Source organism: Patagioenas fasciata, chromosome 4, assembly GCF_037038585.1.
Source record: "Patagioenas fasciata isolate bPatFas1 chromosome 4, bPatFas1.hap1, whole genome shotgun sequence".
NCBI classification, from domain to species: domain Eukaryota; kingdom Metazoa; phylum Chordata; class Aves; order Columbiformes; family Columbidae; genus Patagioenas; species Patagioenas fasciata.
Genome location: NC_092523.1, coordinates 78,244,910 through 78,262,764, shown reverse-complemented (window position 1 = coordinate 78,262,764; position 17,855 = coordinate 78,244,910). Strand labels below are relative to the sequence as shown.

Sequence of the window (17,855 nt, the reverse complement as noted above, 5' to 3'; positions counted from 1 at the left end):
CCCCAGTCCTGTGAGAATATAGCAGTCTCCATTTGTCCAAAATATTCTGTAGTCATAAAAGCTTGTTAAATGTCAAATCAGTCTGTCTGCTACATGGGGTCTGCCATCCTTATGAGGGGTATCTCTGCAATGCTGCCAAGTACATTGATCTTCTGCTACAACTGCACGAATGGTTTGACTTGAGCATCAGTTCACAGTATGACCACTGACAAAGCTGGTATGAACACTAGAAAGGGCAGATTTAAAGCCATGCTTCTATATCTTTGGAAGAAAATTCTTACTTTTTATTGCCATGTGGTGATGATACTTGTTAAAATTTATGTAGGTATGTAGGTTCTAACTGTGCAAGTAGTGGCTGAAGTTCCTAACACCAAATTTATACTTTGAAATTATTAGGCTTGGGATTTTCAAGGAAGATGATAGGAAGCTACTCTCAGTAGTTCTGCTAGTTTTGGAGCGTTGAAATGCTTTTGGCTCTTGTGAGCCATAGACTTGAGTCTCAATGGTGTTGACTACATAACAAACATCCCTGTTTTAATTAAAAATGTGCTACCTGTCCCTTTGGAATTTGGGTTGGGGTGGCCAGGACTGTTACCGATTTACTTTCTTGAGAGTCCACAGTGTGTTTTGGGAATGTATGGAAAGGCTTCTTCACAGTGGCAGGAATGGCCTCACCAGATGAGGAGCATCCGCATCAAGGAGCTTTGCTGAAATCCACGTTGCGATGACTCCGTGTTCCCATTTCCACAGGGCTTGCTGCCTGGGAAGGGGATGCACAAGGCTGTTGTAACCACCCGTCTTGGCTTTTCGCAGGTTCAAAGGACCATCGCGAAACAGATTCAGATGGTAAAGCAGATTGGAAAAGGTCGCTACGGAGAAGTCTGGATGGGAAAGTGGCGTGGCGAAAAGGTCGCCGTCAAAGTGTTTTTTACCACGGAGGAGGCCAGTTGGTTCAGAGAAACAGAAATCTACCAGACTGTCCTAATGAGGCATGAAAATATTCTTGGTGAGTGGGATTAAAGAGAATTATTTGATAGTATACAGATTTCTTAAGCGTAATAATTTCATATTTGCTGTTGTCTGATGTCCTTTCCTGCGTCCTTTGTTACCTGCTGTGCTCTGCAATTAGCCACACCATACTTTTCAAAAGAAACATGTTTCAAGGATTACTGAGACATAAATAAAAAAGCTCAAAAATAATGAGCTTTTGGCGCTGTTACTGCAAACACCACATGTCTGTTTCTACCACCTGTATTTTCATATCTGAGCTAGAGGTGAGGCACAGTGGCGTGGCAGTCAAATGAAATAAATATGTTATTAAATAAAACTATTGAAGCGGCTGACAGTCCAGAAGTCTGAGCAGCTAAAAAAAGCCCTGAGAAGTTTTAATTTGTAATTATGTCTTTTTAACTATTTATTTTACAGGATTCATTGCCGCAGACATTAAAGGTACAGGATCTTGGACCCAGCTGTATCTCATCACTGACTACCATGAGAACGGCTCACTTTATGATTATCTAAAATCTACTACCTTGGACACCAAAGGCATGTTAAAACTGGCTTATTCCTCCGTCAGCGGCTTGTGCCACCTGCATACTGAGATCTTCAGTACCCAGGGTAAACCCGCTATTGCCCACCGTGATCTAAAAAGCAAGAATATCCTGGTGAAAAAGAATGGCACCTGCTGTATAGCAGATTTGGGCTTGGCTGTTAAATTTATCAGGTGAGTAGAAGCGAGGAGAGTGAAGGAAAGTTGGTAAAAAAAGGATTTAGCACTGACTGGTTAAAGTCGTGTCAGTAAACTTGTCACTGAAGATTTCAGCTTGTCTGATCCCAAGGTATTTCACTCACAACTTATATAGAATAATACTCATTTGCACAACTTACTAATTGGGATTTATTGAAAAGCACCCCATTTGGGCTGCCTCATGTTCCATTTCCTACAAATCAAATTGCCAAGGTCCAGATTTGATTTTTGAAATGGCTTTTAAATTCGATTTGAAAAAAATGGTCGTGTGTTGAAACAACCTAGAAAGAGCAGACAAGTAGGACCGAGGCACTCCTGGGATTTGTAAAGGAGTCGTCGCTGTCTGACAGCTCCGTTCGAAAGGAGCTCGAACTCTCAGTGCTGGTCCTGGTGGTGCAGACGTGTTGTGAAGTCTCTGATTTTTCTGTTTCAGTTGCAGAGGTCAGCTTTGAAACCATGGGCTCCCCAAAGTGTCAAAAATATCTGTACAAACCTTGAACTAGAATGATTCAGAATGTAAGGAAAGGCAGTTTTTATGTGCTCTTCTCACCATTCACTTATCTACCAGGTCTCTTGGTGAGGCATTTCCTTTATGCACCTGCCCTTTCGTTAGAAGGTGAGAAAGGAAGATTTTTTTACTTTGAGGAACAGGGACTTAGAAAACAACAGCTTGGAAATACACTATTTGCTGTAAAATTTTCAGGGAAGAAGTTCACCCTTTGCAGGTATTCCTTTCCTGACAAGGTGTAAACCAAGGACCAGGAACTACCAAATGTTGCTGTAAAAGAAGGTGAAATATGTATTTATCACAGTCCAAATGGAATTTACATCACGTACTGGTTAATTTTCGTACTGAATCCTTCTTTAGCGTTTCTCAGGCAATGACCAGGAAGGCAAAAACGTATTTGAAAGGGGAGTGCTCTGCTGAAGCTGATGAGTTTTATAAATTCTATGCATTTCTCATTTTATTCGGAATATTGCATGATGGTTCAGGACACTACATTTTTGTTAGATTCTTGTAGGTATAGAGAAACACCACCAGCGTATGTTTGATTTAATGACTGTGTAGATGACTGGTTGTACCTCAGGCTTGGCTTTATTTCTCATTTTGATAACTGCCGGTGAAGAAAATTGCAGGAAAGGTTGTATAACTATTCTGTGAGATTTTGTTACTTCCATCACATTTAAAATGTGAACATCTTGAAGGAGGGGAAAGGGAAACAGACCTTTCTAAGCAAACCATAATAGACACGGTATATTAATATTTTTAGAACATTAAAGCTGAATTAAGAAAAAAATATAAAACTGATCACATAATGAATAGGAATTTGCTTCCCAACAGATATACATTATCTCTTCTGGTCAATGTGTGAGGTGTGACACATTTGGTTGGGTTTATTTTTTTTTACACATTGACGTCTGTATGTTTACACATCTCGATGTGTAAAAGTTGGGTGAGAACAGATATAATGCATGCACAAAAATCGTTATGCATGTCTTCCTTGCAGATCTGATCTTGCTACAGCACAGTGATACTGCCCCAGCTATTTGGCGTCCTCCGCTAATTGCTAAGACTAAAGCATTAGGTGGTGGAGTATGTCAAGAAAACAGCATTTAATGAAGATTTGATTGTTATCATCAGCATCAGAGCTCTGGCTAATGCTAATGAAATCCCACAAATGTCACAGCATCCCTGTTGAGTCTCATCTCCTTTGTGGTTCTGCATTTGAATGCTTAACACAGCCCCAGGCGAGTCAGGGTCTTAAGGAGGGTTGTTGCCTTAGCATTTAGAGGCTTTTCTTGTAAGAATTGTTCCATTAAGATTATGCATTACTTTTGACCTTGTTTGAGAGCAGATGTGGTGTGAATTTACTCCTTCTCCCATCTAAATTGCTTTCTTTCCAAGCCACTTTGTTGCATGTTTGATGCCTTTTTTTAAAAAAAAAAATGCTTTTCTTTATCTTTTAGTGATACAAACGAGGTAGACATACCTCCAAATACCCGTGTAGGAACCAAACGCTATATGCCTCCTGAGGTGCTGGATGAGAGCTTGAATAGAAATCACTTCCAGTCGTACATCATGGCTGATATGTACAGTTTTGGACTCATCCTTTGGGAGATAGCAAGGAGATGTGTTTCAGGAGGTAAGGAACGGGGAGATCATTTAATTGGGTCAGTGGACCTCATTTATAACCCAAACCGTCCATTACATCCTTTTCTCTGGAGAATTGCTTATAGTGTAATAAACAAAAGTGGTTAAATCATGCAGGCAACTCTCCTAGTATCTGCTCCCTTGCTGAAACTTATTTTAAAGCATCAATCAGCGCTATTTCAACAGCAGAGATTTAGACTGTATTTTAGTGACTTGTTTGAAGGCAGCAGATACCTGCACTGAAGGAGGAATATGGAATTAATTTGGAGGTTTTTTCTGGTGGCAACACATTTTTGCTGGACTGGGGGTATTCAGATATTTCAATAGAAAGAAAATATAGTCATTTATTCGTATTGTTTGAGTAAAATAGAAGGAGGAGGACTGACAATTTGGGGGTATGCTGTGCCACTATTTAAAATAAATAATCTATTCACAAGACAAGGAGAAAAAAGCAGCGGGAAGTGGCACTTATTACATTGTTGTCATACCAGTGATGTGCCTCATTTCCTTCTGATATCAGGCACTCAAGCGTGAGCACAGCAAAGATAAAGCAATGCAGCCAGCTGCAGACTTGGGGTGTAGATCCATCCTTGTATGCACAGGCTATGTGTGCGTTCTGCACGTAGAGCTCAGCACAGTGCAGAAATGATGGGTGTTATTACTTCTATTTTGCCACTGAGGAAAGTTAAATGCAGAGAAATGGCTTGGCAGTGGTTACCTGCCAGCTTTGGTGGCAAGTAAGAGCAGTAGAGCGTGTCTCTCTTGGCTCTACGCTCCCTTCACCAGACTGAATGGGTCTTTAAAACCTGTCGTTATTGTGCTGAATGCTCACTCCGTGCTTACGCTAGAGGAGATGAATTCCACTGTGGAGCAATGTGATCCCCATGTTCACAAACTGGTAAAGTGTATTGCAATGATGCGGTGTAAAAATCTGTAACATCATCATCATTGCTGTGCACAAGCTGTACACATTACTGAGTACATTGCAATGTTCTGAACAGGCACAGAAATGCCCTTTAATATACAAGTCCACTGAGAAGGAAGACACCTAATTCAAGGTTGATTCTCCACGTAATTACTCTGATATGGGCCCTAGGCTAATAGTTCTTTCTGTGACAACTTATCAGACTTTGCTGGACTGGACAGTAGTGGTAGAAGCTGCCTCACTTGGCAAGTCACTGTGCTTTTGGATTAAGATAACTGGTCCATCTTTTACATGGTAATGGTTGCAATGGAGCTCAACTGTGGAATAAACTTCCAGGGCAGTGAGGTCATTTTAAGAAGAACTGCATCAAATTGTTAATATGGTCAAGCTGTCACCAAATGAGAGGGGAAGAGGGTGGTGTAAAGTGTCTTCTGCAGGTGTCGGGAAGCTATTAATATTTGCCTCTTTCAGGAATAGTTGAGGAATACCAGCTTCCATACCACGACCTCGTGCCCAGCGACCCCTCATACGAGGACATGCGGGAGATTGTGTGCATAAAGAGACTGCGCCCTTCATTTCCCAACAGATGGAGCAGTGATGAGGTATCGTCCCTTTTGAAACGCAGCCTGTGTTTTTAATTACAGAGAGGGAGGTTGACCTGATTCCACATCATTTGGAGTGAGGAGGAGCTTTACCATGGGTACTAGCACCAGTCATGGTGTAACAGGGCAACCTTCTCAGATATCAGAGCCCCAGGGGCTGGAGCTTATGGCATTTGCAAGCGGGTTTCTCATGTCCTGTTTACCAGATCCCATAGCAATAGCAGGCTGTGATCACACCTTCTTCATCTCTCCATTTTCTTCTTGCACTCATTTAGCTTCCTGCTCTCAACATTAATAGCATTAAATCAGTAGCTAGCCAAAAATATTGAAAGAAAAACTATTCTGTAGTGTGTAGTGCAGTGGCAGCGTACTTGGTCTACTGGCAGCTATCTCAACATGTACTGATGCGTGGGCTGTAATTTCAACCTTTTTGGTTTATTTTTTTCAAAAAAGAAGGAGATATCTCCTATCTCATTGAAATGCACACAGCTTTTCTATGATCAGAGACGTGCAGGCTTGGAAACATGATTTTACCATGATTTTGTGCTCACATTAGCACAGGATATTAAGTTTCACTGTCACGGTACTGAGATGCAATAGGACAGAGGAGCACTGATCATTCGCTGCTTTCTCTCCGCAGTGCCTACGGCAGATGGGGAAGCTGATGATGGAGTGTTGGGCTCACAATCCCGCCTCCCGGCTCACAGCCCTGCGGGTCAAGAAAACACTTGCCAAAATGTCAGAGTCGCAGGACATTAAACTCTGACTCCCTCAGAGGCAGCTCTGCTGAAGGGCCAGGGAAAGGGACTTTCTCATGCAGGCAGAAGTTCTGAAGGATTATCAAAAGTCTTCGCTAATAAATACCTAGAATGCAGTCATGTTTAATAAGAGCTGTAAGTTCATCTGACAGCTTTGGAGCAGAGAACCTTCCTCAAAATCAGCTGAATTTGGACATACAGGATCGGAAGAGGCTTGTCTACCCTTGTTTACATGGGGAAATACAGTTTTAGTGACTGGTTTAAGATTATGCATGTTGCTTTCTGTGAAAGCCACTTATTATTTTATTATTATTGTTATTATTATTATTATTATTATTTTGATTGTTTAAAAAGATACTGCTTTAAATTTTATGAAAATAAAACTTTTGGTTAGAAGCAAAAAAAAGATGTATATTGTTACATTAAAAAAATGGAAGAAACTGTGCTGAAAATGAAATCAAAGTGATTTTTTCATTTATAAAGAGATTATTGCACTCCAGCATTTAAAAAAAAAAATAATAGACAGAGGGTATGTAAAGCTCAGAGGAGCTGTAATGGAAACCGTCCTGCAGAAACAACTTTCCATAGACCTACACATGGGAGCAGTTCTCTCCATATAGAGATGGAGCCCAATTATCTCCCTGCATCATTAGCACAGGTGGCTGGGTTCCTGTGGGTGGCCTGGCCCAGTGGAGCTCATACCTTGGTTAAGATAATTGGGAGCTGTATTAATATGGTTTGGTGCAACTTGCTTGTTTAAAGAAGTTTTTCATGTTTCCAAGAAATCTGATGGGCATGGTACTAGGATGATGGTAAATAAATGTCCCTTCCCTTCCCTTCCCTTCCCTTCCCTTCCCTTCCCTTCCCTTCCCTTCCCCTTTCCCCTCTCCCCTCTCCCCTCTCCCCTCTCTCTTTTTCTCTTCCTCTCTTTCCCCCACCCTGCAAAATCAAGTATTCTGTGTGTGAGTGGGAATGAGGTCCACATTTGGATTCCATGGTAAATTTGAAATCGCTGTGACCTACATAAGCAACCACTGGATAAGAGGAAGTTCCTTCTGAGGAAAAATTATTAACTTGCTCTTTCATCTGTGTGAAAGTGAGATATTCATCTACATCCACAGTTGGGAATTAAAAAATCATCTGTGTTCCCCTTTTTAAAGCCTTGTAGTGACAGGCTCTGCCATGTAGTGTCGTGGTTCCTTGTGGGGGAGAAGAACAACGAGAAACTCATTTAACTCTATTTCCCCATTCCTCCCTCCTGGGTGTGCAGTGATTGCTACAATGTTAATAATACAGAAGAGGAAATGAGAGATTAAATATTCCCAGTGAAGTATTTTCTTTGGAAAGATCTCTGTTCTCTGTCAGATTATCCAAGCTGAGCTATATGGGAGTTACTGATAAACCATTCTTTACCCTTCTTTTATATTTTTCCCCTCCACCTTTGTCCTATTTCACTAGGTGATGCTCAGTTTAATTTTGGACTAAAAGTCCTTACAAATACTGCTTTAATTATGCTAAGCCTATTTCAGAACTGAAATAATTGCCATGCTGGATTTAGCCGCAGCATTTCTGTAATACTTCTTTTTTCCCTTTTTGGAGAAAACTGATTTATTTGTGGTAGATAGATTGGTATACAATTGGGGTTTAACTTCATGGCTCCCTGAAGGTATTTCTAGTTGGAATAATTACCGCTTTAGACTTTCAAGCTAACAGAAAAAAAATGTGCAGGTTCACCAGAACCAGCGAGACCTCTATGACTATCGGTGTTAAAAAGAGGATTTTCATTAATTAGAGGGCTTTTTATACAATACATTTTCCCTCTCTGCACCCCAAAATACTGAGCAATACAAAAAGATGATTTTGGAGAGTTAGCAGGACACAAACTGGGGTTTCTCGGCTCTGATGAAGCGGATGGGACTGGGTGAGCGGTCGCACAGCAGATGTATTTCACATCTACTTTCCACAAATAGGTGATTTGTGTTTTGTTAGTTTGTGTTAGTTTTTTAATACTATGATGGCTTTCCCCAGAAATGTTTCAGAAGGTGTTTTGCCAGCTGGTGGACAGGAGAAAAAGGGCCATTGTCTGTTTTTCTGAACAAGTCTTACCTTTTTTTGGTCCAAAAGAAAGAGATCCTGAGATACTGGTTGATAGGTTATGATAGTGTGTATGTTAAATGTTCAAGTTTATGTGTTTTAGATAGATATATATATATGAATATATATATATATATTCAGTTGGGAGTCTGGAATAACTCCAGTATGTGGATTAAGAGTAAGCTATTACAGATGATAAAGCACTAAATAAAACATAATATTTATTTATGAAAATGAATAAGTGACAAATCACTGCAATGGTGCTATATAAGAAAATAAAAATATATATATATATAAAGCGAGACACACTCTGAGAAAGCAAAGGGTCTGCAGTTGTATAACCAGTGCCTGCCCATTTTCTCCCTAGACTTAAAAGGACAGATTTTGCTCTCCAATTTCCTACCCACTGTCATCGATGAGATTGTAAAGGGATATTCTTAAGGCTAGAAACCAACCTAAAGCAAGCTCGGAAGTAGTTTGTTCTCGTACTGTGACATTCGAGTTACCACCTGAATGGTTATTTTTCTGCAACCCTCAATGTGTAATTATTATGGTGTCAGCACGGACAGTGACAACAGCTTAGTACATTTATTTTGCCAGGTGTGGCCTTTTAATGTCAATTCCAGATTTTGGTAGTTTCACAATGTATGTTGATGAGGGTGTGGAAGTCAGAGCGGAGATAATTGTGGCTTCCTGGAAATACAGTTTTCAAACATAAATTGCTGAAGGAAGTTTAGTTTAATGACTTATTGGCATAGATAAGATGGCATAGTGAAGTGGACAAAGAAGGAAAATCAAGCCTACCCAAAAAGGAAGAGATATGCCATCTAGCAACTGCTGTCCTTTCTCTAGCACAAAGTTATTTCTGTTAAAGGAAAGGTTGACAATGTAAAGACTAAGAAATCAATTTGTGTTCTTTTTTGAGAACCAGTGCCTTACTAAACCTGTAAATACTGTAATTAAAAACCTGGGGAACAAACTGTTACATTGTATTTGTTCTGATTGTATATGGTTGTTTTAACATTCCCCCAAATAAAAATGTTTCCATCTCCCTATGAAAAAAATTGCTTTTACTTCTATTTGCTTTACATGTGCTTGAAAGTTGCCACCTTTAGCTTTCTTTTCACTGCTTAGATTATTTTGACTGTGCCTTTTTTGTTTTGGTAAGACTTTTTCCTCTGAGCAAACAAGTAAACAGCAAGATATTCCATATGTTTCCCCTGGCATAGAAAACCATCACCCCTTTCACAACTCAGTGAAGAGGGAAATAGCAATTAAAATAGTGTTATCACTAATAAAGCAGTCACTCCCATGTTGTGGCTGATTATGTAAATCCATAGAAATCTGGCATTCACATAATATTTTTGTGAAGCGTCCGCCCTTCTTTCTCCCACATCTTTATGAATTGCGACTATTGTAATAGCACGAGAGGCGCAGGAGGCAATCTGTGCACAGACTGAACTAGATTTGCCAACCCTGTGCTTCGAGAGAAAAAAGTTGTAGCCTACATACATCCCATCAGCTGAAATGGGGCATTGCTTAATGCTGGGGAGCTGTGTACATACATACAGATATGTATGTATTTGCATTTATGGCCTGAGCTCACTCTTGTTCTGCAGTTTAAGGATGAAGCATTCAGCTCGGCGTTTCCTAACGTGTAATTACCTTGCTAGTTACTTTGAGACAAGTGTGTAAACAGTGTTTTTCCCTCGAGCTCTGTCCTGCTGCTGACTACCACAGCCTTTCTGCTTTGCCTCAGGCCACCTGTGCTCGGTGGAGTGTCACAGTTATTCTCCAGCAGCAACTCCACAGTCTCTTGGCCAGGCTATATCCAAGTGATAAAGCTGTGTGTTCTCCTTGGTGTATCATAGTTTTGGGGCTTTTTCTGCCTCCTTCGGCTGCATGATGCTGAAAACATGGCCCATCTGTGCTGCACATTCTCCAGCACGTTGCTGAGATCGGTGTTCCTGCAGCTATTCCTCCTGTCCTGCTTGCTTTTCCCCCAACTTCCTAGGCTTTTTGGGGCAGTCCTAGGCTCTGTTCTCATTTTCTTTCCTCTCCACCTTGCTAGGTGGTACATGGGTACTGTCTAGCCTTGGTTTTAGCTACCTGTATCTTCTGCAGGCGATTCCAGGACTGGTTCACTTCCATTCAAGGAAGGGTCGCACGACTGTCCCCTGCTGAAACCAGAGCTTGGCTTCCTCATGAAACACATGGAACAAGAGCTGCAGTCCCACCTTCAAATGCAGAAACATCAGAGCAGACACTTCAGGAAAAATAGTTAGAAGTGAAGGAAAAGTCCCTGGAGATAAGGAGGAACTTCTTTGCCGATGCAGACTGCAGGCTGTGGCAGACCTGACCCTGAGGGGTGTCAGAAACCAAAGGAAACTCATGTTTGGTAATACATGTAGATAGTGTGAGAATAGTGGGATGGACAGAAAAGAGTTCGTCTGCTGTGGAAGCCAGGTATGCAAAGGGAAAGGCAGACAGACACTGGGGAATGTAAAACAAAGACTGTGTCCAAAGTGGGCATCTAAATTTTGCAGAAACCAGCCCTGCCTGCAGCCCAGCTCTCTTTAGCTGCAGGACCACAGGGTGGCCAGAGTTACCACTGAAGGACTTATGCCCCATATCCTCTGGGATACAGATCTCTTCATGTCATACCTCCAAGTTCTCTTTCATACATAATCAGCCTCTTCCCATTACAGAGAAGATAATCATAAAATTTTTTAAAAATGAACAGTTGTCCCACCATGGTCCTAAGGGTGGGGAGTGTTAAAGGAGCTGGTAGTGTCGCAGGACTCAGAGAGAGCAGCCTTTTCTCCATCTTTGGCTGCGGCTGTGAAATACAAACCCCAGGGTGAATCCTCCTGTAGCTGTGGGGGTAAAACCCCATGGGGAGGGAGAGGCAGGAGGATTTCTGAAGTGCAATGAAACAGCCTGCATGGACGTGTGGATGTCATGGATGGTATCTTATGAGAGAAGCTATGTCATGAGGAGTTCTTATGTGCAGATACATCTTTTTTTGAGTGGATATATATTTTTTTTTTTCGAAAAGAAAATAAAGAAAATACTCTTCTTTCCTTCCAAACTTCCAGGAACTAAACAATTGAACACAAGATAATGGTATATACTTTTTTCCAGTTGCTTATAAATATAATTTATTACCTGTTTAAAAATTCTTTCTTACACTTTGTACATGTCAGGCTGACAGAATAAATGCAGGCATTTACAAACAGAGGGAAGGAGAAAAAGGGAGGGGGGTAAGAGGCACACTCAGAACTAGTAAACCACACCTCCACTGTACAGCAATACAAATAATGCAATGGCTAGCACTTCTCTGGTAGTAAGTCATTTTTTATAAAAGGAATTGCATAGAAGATACAGCAATGGGGAAATAAAAACCAAAAGACTTCTCCAGATCTGAATAGCAAAGAAATTGAATCCCACAAACCCCGGTAGAGCTGAGACATGGGAAGGGGAGGGAGGAATGAAACAAACCCTCTCAACCTGTCTCGCACAGATGTTTCATTTCTTATGGGTCCTCTTTCTTTGCTTTAGAAAGATACCAAAGGTTCCATCTTCAATTTTTTTTTTTTTTAAATTTTCTTAATTTTTCAATATTGAGAACATATTAGCAAAAAAGTCCACCACACAGATGCGCCAGAAACAGTAATGCCACAGCTTCTCTGTCTCAGCTGTGTTAAAACACCTGCTTCAAAATAGGTTATTGACTCGCTCAATGTTAACTAGGTTTGAGGGAATTCTGGCCCCAGGTGCCACCTCACCCCTGTGGGGGACCCTGTGTGGTGACATCCCTCTTTGCCACAGGCATCCAGCGGTTTCTCGCATGCCATGGCATGGGATGCTATTAGAGAAAAGGGCAGGCCCAGGGTACAGCACATGCAGCAATTAATTCCTTTGTAGAACCACTATTAAACATATTTAACCACCGTCAGAGAAAATATAAAGTATCTATTCAGTGATGGAGGTTTGCAGGAATTCTGGATTATCATTGTGTTTTTGTACAGGCAGAGCTTATCAAAGGACTTTCAGATCAAGGGATTTTCAGATTTCAGGGAGCAGGTGCCAGCTTTAAAGGACAAGTAAGTAAATAAACTAAACATTTCTATTTTAAGCAAGGAGCTTGACCTACCAAACTTGAGGACTCATTTCTGTGGTTTTGGTTCAAGTCCAACTCTAGTTCCTTGCTCTTCACATGCTGCCTATTTGACCTTGCAGTGATGATACAGCACTGAAGCTTGACCTTCACCTTCCCAAGCAAAAGTTGGTCATAAGAGGGTGTCCACAACTAATATTGGAGCTAAAAGTCTCCAGCAGTAGTTGTCCTTATTTTCTCCTGTCTGTCTGTATGTGTGTATATATAAATATATATATACACATACACACTTTGCATTTCTGTTAAATTCCCACTTCAAAGAATGTCCAAGATACACGCTTCAGCATTAACAAATCTGCAGTGCAGCTCATTTTATGAACTCAAGGTTTCACACACGAGCTAGGAATGGATTGTGGTGGTGAGTGAAAGTCAATACCTCATTGGAGTCCTCGCGGGAGAAGGGCCAAAGGTTTGGTTTTTCATTCACAAACCACTTGCATCTTTGCACCACCTGATATTAAGAAAGCCAGCCTGCAAACAATTAGTTACTTCATGGCCTGATGAGAGCCAAAGTAATACCTGTAAAGACTTCTGAACGCTCAGTAAAATAGTTTACAAAGTGCCCTGGACACAAGACTAAGAAAAAACCAAAATGAAACGAACAAACCAGTCAACCACAAAAAAAACAAAGACAAAAACCCCCAAACCAACCAAACAACCCCGCCCCCAAACACAACCAACCTCAACAGTATCCTCTTGCTTAAAATTAACCTCAGAGCTGTGGTAACTACTTGGCTAGAGCATACAACGGTGTCAGGGCACCCCCCTCCCTTCCCCATGTACCCCAAAACAAGAAGAAAAGGAGAATAAAAAGAAGCTGTTGTAGGTAGCAGTACAAGACATTAGGACACTGTCCACAGTGACGGGCTTACAGCATGTAAATCCATTTATTCTATATGTAAGCAACAGAAATGTCACGAAACCCAAGGAACAGACACATTTTGCTCTGTGGGCATCCCAGACTCCAACATATTTAAAAGTGTCTGCATTTCTGCCAGCGATACAAAAAAAGTCTCAGTTTCCCACGGAAGCAAATCTTGACTCAAGAGATGCTCATTGCCTCAAAGCTTCTGAGATTCAGTTAAACAGCGCTGTTCAGCGAGTGATCAGAAAAGCAGGAAAAATAAATCAAACCCAAAGCTACCCTATACAATGACGGCCACCTTTACAAGGACACAACACAAGAGGGACCGAAGAAAAAAATCAGGTGAAAAAGACTGCTTCCCATAGTGTGAAAATTAAAGATTTTCCTTGAAGTCAGTAGATATTTTATATATATTTATATAATATCTATATTATTTATAGCACTAGCTATCAACATGTAATGAAGAGATGGTGTGAAGAGCAGCAAAACTGCTACAGCACATAGCCAAAGGCGGACAACTAAAAGGATAAGCATTTAAAAAAAGTAGTAATAACTGGAGGATAAGAAGCCTGCAGCTTTTTTTGTTGTTGTTTTTTTTTTAAAGTAGATGTGCTTACCTGACATAAAATCTTACAATAACTCTGAAGAGTCGGTTGTCTGCCAGACTTGTTTGCCGTTTTCAAGAGCTGCCCCATGGGAAAGCCTTTGGCTGAGTGATGCTGCGGGATGCAGCGGTGGCGTGTTGGAGCTGGGGCTCAGCCCCACGAGATGGCACTGTGTCCACGCAGTCCAGGCAGAGCCGCTGCTGCTTTTTTCGCCACCAAAAATAATAACCCGAGCGGTTCTGGCTGCCCTTGCTTCCCACCCTCCCTCCTCGGGGCGGCAGGATGGGGATGCTGAGGGGTGCCCACCACCAGAGCCCTTTCCCCAGCCACATGTTCTGCCAATTCAGTACCCCTGGAAAGAAGAAAAAAACTGAGCAAAATTAAAGCAGGAGGAGTGTCAAGTGAGGTTGGGAGCTGCACAAGCAGCAGCGGCAATGCACGAGCATGAAGCTGCTGGGACGAGTGTGGCTCTGTAAAGGGAATGTCCCTGTCACTGTCCCCAGTACCTTCTCCCTGCCCTGCAGGGCTGGGGCAGCTTGCACGGAACCATAGTGGGACCCTGCAGAAGGGGATGGAGAAACCATCCAGCCTGTGATTGCACTGAGAGAGAGAAGGTCTTTGAGCAGTTGGGATGAAAGACGAGCAGCTCTGCCTCCTAGGGATGGCAATGCTGCTGCCCTAGTGATGTTCTTGAAGGTCATCTACCTCTCTGGGTGCTCCTCTTAACCAGAGCATGCCATTTCCTCTCAATAACTCCCATTTACCAGGATGTTGTAGACGGAAAATGCCCCAAAATATTTTAAGAAAGTTGCTCATCTGTTTTTCTTGAAGGAGGCATTGGGGACTAGGTCAGAGGTGGCAAAAGGAGCATCGACTCATAGTGATAGAGACAAGTATGAGACACTTTCTGGCAAAGCCCCTGTGAGAAGGGTATACAGGCTGCCCAGCTGCAAAAGCCTGGAGCTGGGAGTACCAGTGAGTCCTGGCATTGGTTAACAAAGACTGAGCCCAAGTGGACGAGGGGCTGAAGGACAGTTCAGCTTCTACACCCGCTTTGGAAGAGGAGTCAGCAAGAAGTATGCGTGGGAAGGGTGAAGCAGCACAAACTAAATACAGCTGCCTACACCTGAAGATAGCACAGGAAGGAAAATAGCTGAGACCTATCTTTTAAGAGCCATTTCAGAGCTCCAAGGTGAGTAAAATAATGTATGGAGAAGGGCAGTGCTGGAAGCCCCAGTCGAAGCCTCCTGAAGTTGAAAGCAAGATTTCCATTAGCATTGCAGTGGGCTGCATTAGACCCCCAAAGTGCAAAAGAAGATGGTTGGTTGTGGAAAGGATGTCCTTGGCATCTCAGCATTCAGAGAAGGTGGGGCTTTTGTAGGCAAAATGCAGGCAGATATTGAAAGTTAAAATGTATGTCTTCTAGTCTCCTGTTTTGTTTGAAATGTTGGTTTGCAAACTGCCAAGTTACCTCTTACAAGGAAGGGAGTGCTTGGTGATCACCGCCCAGCAGTCAATTAAAACCCTGCTGGTGTCAGGGAGCTGAAAACTTAAAACAAAAGCTCCCAAGCCTATGGAAATGTCAAATGGGAAAAAGGTCAGATGAAATTTTCCTTTCATTTTGACCAATGACATTTTCAAAGTTACCTTTAAAGGTGCAATCCAGAAAGCCTTGGGGAAAAACAAAAACAGTAAGACAAAAGAAAACAAGCCAACAAGGAAACACATGGAACAGGAATATGAGTGTGAGTGGGGGCATTTGTGTGCACAACAGCAATAACCAGGGCCTGGCTGAAAACCTGGAGTGGATGGGCAGGGGAAAAAAGGGGCTTTTTTGCACCAGATGTAGAGGACAGACAAGCCCGGCAGTAAAACTACTGCAACCCTATGTGCTGACTTGCCAAAGAGTCAGACTTTTCACTGAGCAGAGACTGAAATGGGTTTGCATGGACAACCAAAAAAGCAAGCATTCGCTCCTTTTGCCAAGTTCCCAAATTCACCTGTTTGCAGTGGCCAAGAGGGACAAATGTCCCCCCGGTCAGGCAGCGAGGACCGGGCGGCAGCAGTGGAGGGAGCTGGAATTTTAGCTTCACCAGTCTGTGCTCTACCCTGGTCCATGCAGCAGAGGCTTCCCTGGTTGCAACACGCTTGGGAAGAGCAGCAGAGATCCAATGAGCACATCTCACCCAGCAGGTGACCCCAGCAGCCCTGACCACCACAAACATTACAGGAGGAGGCAGGTTCGATAAGAAAGTACCTGCAGCTCCATGAGAAGCTAATGGAAGCTGCAAAGCAAACCAAGACATATGGTGGTGCACCTTGGATGCACAATTCAGGTGGTCAACATCAGTGCCTCCACACACTTCCCGAACCAGTGAACTACATGGGTTTGGACTAGGAGGCTGTCACTGGTTCGCAGCCACCCTGGGATATCATGGCTGCTTGGAGCAACCTGGAGGCACCAAGGTGGCACAGACCATCCCAGGAAGGGGTGCTGGGTTGGATCCTGTGCGGATGTAGATCAGTGACATCAGCAGAGCATCGTCAGCTTCTAAGACCTTTGCATCAGGCACGAAGCACAGCAAAGCTAACAGGAGTTGTGCAACCGCTGTGGGCTAGCAGGGGACTCTGGAGGAAGAGTGTGATGGCTGGAGGAGGGAAGAACAGATAGCATAGAGGGGGACGTGTCTTAGAAGACCTTCAGGAAGGGGACAACAGGTTCCATAAAAATGGGAATAATCCATTCTGCTGCTGACAAAAATAGAAATAAAGTAATAATGGTAATAATAATAATAATTATAATTATAATCCTTGCACTAGATACTAATTAGTAAATAATTATCATAGCAACTTCTCTTTTTATTTTTTTTCTGGGTTTCTCTTTTTCACCTCCCCTAAATACTCATATCAGAAAGGGTGGGAAGGGTGTTGTTACACTGTGAATTGAAAATTAACTCCAGTCTTACATTCCCCGCTGTCCTAGAGCTGTTCACATGGGTTCCATGGGACTGGCCCGGGGAAGGAAGGGGATGTTACGTGTGTTCCTGCTTAGCACCCAGAGTACCTGCTTTCCAGATGCATACCTCTTAAACTCTGATTTTATTTTTCTTTTCTTTCTTTTTCTTTTTTTTCTTTCTTTTTTTTTTTTTCTTTTCACATGTAGGTCTAGGAAACAGAACTATGACAGGAGCATCATTGTGAGACAATCAATGTGCGGAATTGTAGCCAAAATCTGAATTCACCAGAAACCAATAAGCTGAAATAGTCACAACCAACTGTCCATACCCTTGTCTAGAATGGCTTTAAAGAAAAAATATAAAGAGCCATGGACAGTCTCTTTACCCCTGTCCAGAATTTGATGTAAACAACATCCATAGAAACTGGGATTGTTAAGAAAGTTTATCCATATATCTGGATAGCAATAAAAAGCGTTTCCTAGGAAACTGTAAAATCCTGTACCAAGCAGTGTACAGCCAAGCCGAGAGGAACATTAGGTTGATTTATATTTTCAAGGTACAACTTTGCAGGATTTCTTTTAGATCCTGTGGTAATGTACAAGGAGAGCACATGTGAAGGTCAGGGCTGGATACTTTTTTTTTGTTTGCTTGCTTGCTTTCTTCTCTGAAATGTCTCTTGTGTAACTCATTGGTCTGGGTTTTCATTTCAATTCTCGTTTGTAATAACAGGGCATTACCGCTCCCTGTGTCTGTCCTTCCTGTTCACGCCAGGGCTGCATCAGTAATTCCCTTCTGCTGCCAAAGAAACAACAGTTTCATGTCTTCCCATTTCTTCAAGAACCGCTGCCAGCATGCTCAGGTTGCCGTCAGGGAAATTCTGGGCTTCCCAGAGATCCAGGATCACCCCAGTGGGACTTGATTTCGTAGCAAAATAATTGAGGTACCTGCAACGAGACAAAAGGACACTTGT

The 17,855-nt window shown here is 42.3% G+C and overlaps 2 protein-coding genes across 9 annotated transcripts in view; one reads left to right on the top strand and one right to left on the bottom strand.

Annotated features, from left to right (window-relative positions):
- The window catches only part of BMPR1B (bone morphogenetic protein receptor type 1B), a 203,302-nt gene extending 196,247 nt beyond the window's left edge, over positions 1-7,055 (top strand). For all 7 annotated transcript variants that reach the window (XM_065837456.2, XM_071808249.1, XM_071808250.1 and 4 more), the window contains 5 exons: positions 814-1,006; positions 1,426-1,723; positions 3,716-3,891; positions 5,296-5,426; positions 6,067-7,055. In XM_065837456.2, the coding sequence (XP_065693528.1) occupies positions 814-1,006; positions 1,426-1,723; positions 3,716-3,891; positions 5,296-5,426; positions 6,067-6,192 (924 nt within the window). In that variant the 3' untranslated portion in view covers positions 6,193-7,055. The remainder of the gene's footprint in view (positions 1-813; positions 1,007-1,425; positions 1,724-3,715; positions 3,892-5,295; positions 5,427-6,066) is intronic.
- Positions 7,056-11,407: 4,352 nt separating this feature from the next.
- UNC5C (unc-5 netrin receptor C) overlaps positions 11,408-17,855 on the bottom strand; it is a 229,656-nt gene continuing 223,208 nt past the window's right edge. For both annotated transcript variants that reach the window (XM_065836227.2, XM_065836228.2), the window contains one exon: positions 11,408-17,829. In XM_065836227.2, the coding sequence (XP_065692299.2) occupies positions 17,664-17,829 (166 nt within the window). In that variant the 3' untranslated portion in view covers positions 11,408-17,663. The remainder of the gene's footprint in view (positions 17,830-17,855) is intronic.